At 42.3% G+C, this 6,000-nt stretch overlaps 1 protein-coding gene across 9 annotated transcripts in view; it reads right to left on the reverse strand.

Moving 5' to 3' along the window:
• The window catches only part of LOC121292998 (ataxin-7-like protein 1), a 310,112-nt gene extending 304,590 nt beyond the window's left edge, over positions 1 to 5,522 (reverse strand). For 3 of the 9 annotated variants that reach the window (XR_005946412.1, XM_041215542.1, XM_041215540.1), the window contains exons 1-2: positions 5,327 to 5,522; positions 4,773 to 4,841 (exon numbers count right to left, since the gene is read on the reverse strand). Coding sequence is in view for 8 of the 9 variants with exons in the window: in XM_041215542.1 (XP_041071476.1) it covers positions 4,773 to 4,841; positions 5,327 to 5,492 (235 nt within the window). In the remaining variant the exon portion in view is untranslated. Of the gene's footprint in view, positions 1 to 4,772; positions 4,842 to 4,971; positions 5,010 to 5,326 lie in introns of those variants that run through there. The other 6 variants (XM_041215548.1, XM_041215545.1, XM_041215541.1 and 3 more) reach the window with 3 other exon arrangements.
• Positions 5,523 to 6,000: the final 478 nt, after the last annotated feature.

The following is a 6,000-nucleotide window of genomic DNA, read 5'->3' on the forward strand; positions in this document are numbered from 1 at the left end:
ACTCTTAATGTCACCATTAGCACCTTCTTTAGCCAATATCACCATGAACACCCCTTCAACCTTTTGTTTATGACATCTTTTGCAATCTCTCCTTTGCTGCCTTCTATCCAGCTTCCTCTGTCCCAACCCGCTTAGACAGTATATATTTCACCACGTTTTTACTTCTCTTTAGTTCTGAAGAAGAGTCATACAGACCTCGAAACGTTAATTCTGTCTTTCTCGCCACAGATGCTGTCAGACCTGCTGAGTTTTTCCAGCAATTTTTGTTTTTGTAACATACCCCATCCTTGCTTAGCACATTCCAAACAATGTTTTTGAGCATTAGTCAGAGCCCACTACTCAGCACAGTCAACTGTTAAACTGTGTGAAATGCAAATTTTATTTTTTTCTTCTATTAGTCTAACAATTGACAATCAAATAAATTTTACTAACATAAGAAAAACTATTTTGTTTTGATTACTCTCAGGTTATAAACATGGATTCATAAGGCAATTAAAATCTGAATAATTTATTGTACAGGAAACATGAAATTATTTTGAAAGAACAATTTGTAAAGTTAATAATTTGCCTCCATAATGGTATAAACGGTCTCCAAATGTTATCCAATATCAGAGAAGTTAAACGTGACAATTGCCAGTTGTTACCAAAAGAAAGTAAAGCTATAAATAAAGGATACAGTTGTAACTTACTGTTGAGATTTCGCGAAATTATTCTTTAGCTAATTCACAAAATGTAAAGTTGGAAATTATGTTCAATTTCACTTCACTTTTGACTAAATAGGTAATTGGACCAGCTATATAAATACAATGGCAAAAAAAGTAAGTCAAAGGCTAGGAATTCTGCAGCAAATAACTCACTTCCTGACTCCCCAAAGCCTGTCCAGCAGCTACAAGACACAAGTCAGGAATATGATGGAATACTCTCCACTTGCCTGGATGAGTGCATCTCCAACAACACTCAAGAAACTCAACACCATCCAGGGCAAAGCAGCCTGCTTGATTGTTTTATGTGGTGGATAGGCTACCAATTACACCCTCCATCACTGGCACACGATGAGTGCAGTGTGTATCATCTGCCAAACACACTGCATCAAGGTTTCTTTGACAGCACCTTCTAAATCCAGGACCTTCAACGCTTAGAAGGACAAGGGAAGTAGGCACATGAAAACACCACCACCTACAAATCACACACAATCCTCCACACCATTCCTTCACTGTCATTGGGTCAAAATCCTGGAACTCCCTACCTGCCAGCACTGTGGATGTATCCACACCACACCGACTGCAGCAGCTAAAGAAAGCGGTTCACCATCACCTTCTTCAGGGCAATTAGGAATGGGCAATAAATGTTGGCCTTCCCATCAACACCTACATCCCATGAACGAATATAAAAATATACAAATTTAGAGACTTAACTCTGAATAAATAATTTTAAATCAAAATCTCCCCAAACTGTAACATAAGCAGAGATGGAGGCCATTCAGCCCATTGTGTCTGTGTGGGCTTATTGTAAGAACAATCCAAAACCAATCCCACTGGCTCAACCTCTCTCATGCATCTTGCTCTGCTTCAAATCTTTATCCAATTTTCCCTTAAAGTATGCAATGGTCTTTGCTTCCACTGGTCCATGTGGAAAAGCATTCTGTGCTCCGAAACATTTGTAAAATAATTATCTTAACCAATGATCCCAGTAAGTTGCAAGGCCCAGCCCAAAGGTACCACACTTTGAAAAATCTGGCTCTGTATAACAACTAAGCTTTAGAGGGAATACTGATCCTAATTTCTCTACTTACTCTGTTAGTGATGACTTTAAATTAATGACTATTAATCACTGACTTCCCAACCAGAAGCAACAGTCTTGCCTAAGTCACTCTGTCGAAAATTGTTCAGAATTTTCAAAATCTTTATTAAATCTCCTGAGGCTGCTCTGCTCCACTGAAAACAGTCCACCCTTACAACTATAGCTGCCCGTATTTGATGTGTTTGCTCGATCTACTCTCTATGGCTTTAACGTCCTCACTGTAATTGGGTGCCCAAAGCTGCACATACTAGTCTAACTATGGTCTAACCAATGTTTCGTATAAATTCAACATTACTTCTTTACTCTTGTACTCATTTAGAAAATAGCTTTATTTATTTGTACTCACACATCCAGGGAATTACACACTTGAACCACCAGTCTTTATGTTCAAACGCACATTTGCATTTCTTTCCATTAATTGTATATTCGCTATATTCACAATCGTTTTTTCTAGCACAAAGTATTACCTCACACTTATCCACAATAAATTGCATGCACCATCTGTCTCTCCCTCTCTGCCAACCTATCTATGCCTTTCTAAGTCCTCCTCATTGCATGGTAAAACTCCTGTTGTGTTTCATCGACAAATTTCAAGATTATGTTTTCTATATTCAAATCCAAAGCAATTGTTCATATCTAGATCAAAAGTGGACTGACGCCTGGATACGCCAATTCCAGTCCTTCTTCGCTTTCAGCCACGCCCATTTACCCTACCACACTGTTTCTTGGCCATCAACCAACTTTCTATCCATGCTACTAGATTTCCTCTTATACCATATGCCTGCATTTTTCTAACAAGCCTCTTGCAAGACACCTCATAGAGAGTCCTCTGAAAGTGATTTTTCTTTTTAACAGATGGGATTTATTTCCAGATTGCTTATCTTCCTCTCTTGCAGAAAATAAACCTTTGCTAATACTTACTCTGTCCAAAATGTCAACAGCATGCTTGGGGTGAAAGCTGAGCCATAAAAACGTCCTCACAAAACTCAGCCCCTCTGTAAACTTCCCAAAGCCTGTGATTTTCTGGCCATACAGTTAAGTTAAAACCTAATTATCGAAAAAAATCAGATTGTGACCTTGAAGCTTTAAAAGAAACAATTTCACCCAGCTCAAATACTGGTCAAAAGGACTCTCACTACAAAAATCATAAAGACATCAAAACAGGAAAAACTAAACAAAGAGGCAAAGAAAAACTGATCAATTGGTTGAAGGGATTTATAATAGTGTATGAATAGAACTTATTAAAGACTTCTAAAAATATAAAATTTTGGCTGGAGAGGGAGGAAAACAACTACAAAATATCGAAGAAGGGCTCTAAAATTTGCAAATTCACTGTGTTTTACTTCCTTTATGCTACTATTTTTATAATAGACCAATTAGGAGAAGGTATGCTATTAAGACAGCTCAAGGTGAAGGCTGACATGTGCAAATCATTTGTTCAGAATTGCCATTTCTAAAACAGTGATATACAAGTGCAAACATTAATTGTACTACTCAAAAGAAGAAAAAAATGTCTTAAATGAGGAAACCAAAGAAAATACTTTCCACCTTTAAACCATTAGGTAATTCAGTCACACTGTAGTTCGATGCAGAAATAAAGTAATTTTACTGCTGATACAGAATTAAGATATTTTAACTCACGTGAGACAATGAAACAGACCACGGTGTGGAACGTCACAACCATGAGACCTGTGACTAACTGTCAGCAGAAGACTCCATAAGAAGCCTGGACAGAGCAGATATGGAAAACTGTTCCCATTGATGGTAGGATCAAGAACCAGAGGGCACAGGTTTATAGTAATTGTCAAAAGAAGCAATGACAAGATGAGGAAAAACTTTTTCACACAGTGAGTAGTTAGGATCTGGAACGCACTGCCTGAGAATGTGGTGGAAGCAGGTTCAATCGAGGTATTCAAGAGAGTTGGATTATTATCCGAAAAGGAAAAATGTGCAGGGTTATGGGGAGAAGGCGGGGAATGGCACTAGGTGAATTGCTCATTCAAGGAGCCAGCACAGATATGATTGGCTGAATGGCCTCCTTCTGTGCTGTAATTATTCTATGATTCTATAACCTCCAGATTGACTGAAAGCACAATACTCAAGGTTTTAAATTAGCATCAGTAAAACTCATTCAACACTTCATTTGTATATAGCAGGAAATTCTAAATGACACAATATTTAATAACATGACTATCACTGACACTTCTTCATTACCTTATTTTAAAAAAATTATAGCTTGAGTGGAAAACTTCACCATTAAAACCTGAAAATCACATTCCCATGTACGAGGTAGAATAATATCCGCTGAATTTGAGCCTTTTTCATAGGAGCCAGCATGACACTGTTTTTCTTTAGAAAGAGTTAGTCCGAGCTAACCCTGGAACTCAGCAGGTTAGGTGTTAATGCACCCTTTAACTTCAGACAATTCATATCAACAGAACTGCACGCAGGAACAAATCCCTACCAATATGTTTTTGGTATGAGCAATTAAATGGAATTTGGTCCAAAGTTCAGGATTTTAAAGCCATTTTACACAATCATTGCATTGAAATGTCATATTCAAAACTTCAGAATATCAAAATTCCTGCACGTAGATAAACCTGTGATGGTAGCATCATTAAAAATGCATCTCTACCAACATAAGACAATACAGTTCACAAAATGTAAGTAGCTACCAGGATTGACCGAGATCCTGAAGCTGCAGATAAGATCAAATGAAAATCAAACTTTCAATCACAAATTATATGTTGTGTGTAATGGAAAGCATTTAATGCCTTTGTACTTCTATAGCCTGTGAGCAATATTGACAAATACAACAAATGTAAACATTGTGCAATCAGTATTAGAAGTCTGTCATTCATTCATTGCAATACCTGTCAAAGATTGGCAGCTGGTTAACATATGGAAACGAGATTTCACATTGTATTTGCAGGATGATGTGTTGTTGCCTTTAGCATCACTGCCACCCTTACCTTCTTTATTAAGCCTCATCACCTCTCTATTCTTTCCACCCTCTTTTCCAGTGTCTTCGGATTCTGTGTCTGCACATGAGTAAATGGAAAAGGAAAGAAATGAAAAAAAGAGAAATAAAGCCAACATGGTAGTGATGTTCAATAAGTGGCACATCGTTAACTGAAGAAGCAATCTTATTGCCAGTGTTTATCTGTCTACCTGAGCCACATGGGGGGTAACACACTTCTTTCATCGTTTTACACAAGCAGAGAGTCAGTGTGTGACCCTCATGAGGAGAGAGAGGGAGAGGCAGCACCCACAGTCCGGCCAGGCCAGGCTAGGGCCTGGCCGGCTGCCCCGCCTGTGAGGGGGGAGCCCCGTGCAGCCCCAGCCCGGCTCCCGGTCTCTGTCCCCGGCTCGCTATCTCTCACACACCGGGGGCCAGGCCAGGCCGGGCCGGGGGGAGCCGGGACCACCCGCAGCCCCTGACACACACACACACACACACACACACTGCCCTGCCCGGCCCGGCCCGGCCGGCCGCCCGCGGGGATGGAGGGGGGAGGCCGCTTACTGTCCGCACATTGCACTCTGGCAGCGTCGATCCAGCTGGACCAGGGCTTGCCCAGGAAGGCCTCAGGACTCGGCACTTTCCGCTCCAGGGTCGCCATTGCTCTGCCTTCTTGTTCCTCCGCTTCCCTTCGCCAGAGCCTGACGTCAACTTCGGCTCCTTCCGCCATCTTCAACCGAGTGGGAGGGAGGGAAGGAGAGAGAGGGGGGGTGGTGGGGGGTGAGAGAGAGAGAGGGGGGGTGGGGGGTGAGAGAGAGAGAGAGAGAGGGGTGGTGGGGGGTGAGAGAGAGAGAGAGAGAGGGGGGTGGGGGGTGAGAGAGAGAGAGAGAGAGAGGGGTGGTGGGGGGTGAGAGAGAGAGAGAGAGAGAGAGAGAGGGGTGGTGGGGGGTGAGAGAGAGAGAGAGAGAGGGGGGTGGGGGGGGGGGTGAGAGAGAGAGAGAGAGAGAGAGGGGTGGTGGGGGGTGAGAGAGAGAGAGAGAGAGAGAGAGAGGGGTGGTGGGGGGTGTGAGAGAGAGAGAGAGAGAGAGGGGTGGTGGGGGGTGTGAGAGAGAGAGAGAGAGAGAGAGGGGTGGTGGGGGGTGTGAGAGAGAGAGAGAGAGAGAGGGGTGGTGGGGGGTGTGAGAGAGAGAGAGAGAGAGGGGTGGTGGGGGGGTGTGAGAGAGAGAGAGAGAGAGAGA

The sequence above is a fragment of the Carcharodon carcharias genome, chromosome 21 (genome assembly GCF_017639515.1).
Source record: "Carcharodon carcharias isolate sCarCar2 chromosome 21, sCarCar2.pri, whole genome shotgun sequence".
Classification (NCBI taxonomy): domain Eukaryota; kingdom Metazoa; phylum Chordata; class Chondrichthyes; order Lamniformes; family Lamnidae; genus Carcharodon; species Carcharodon carcharias.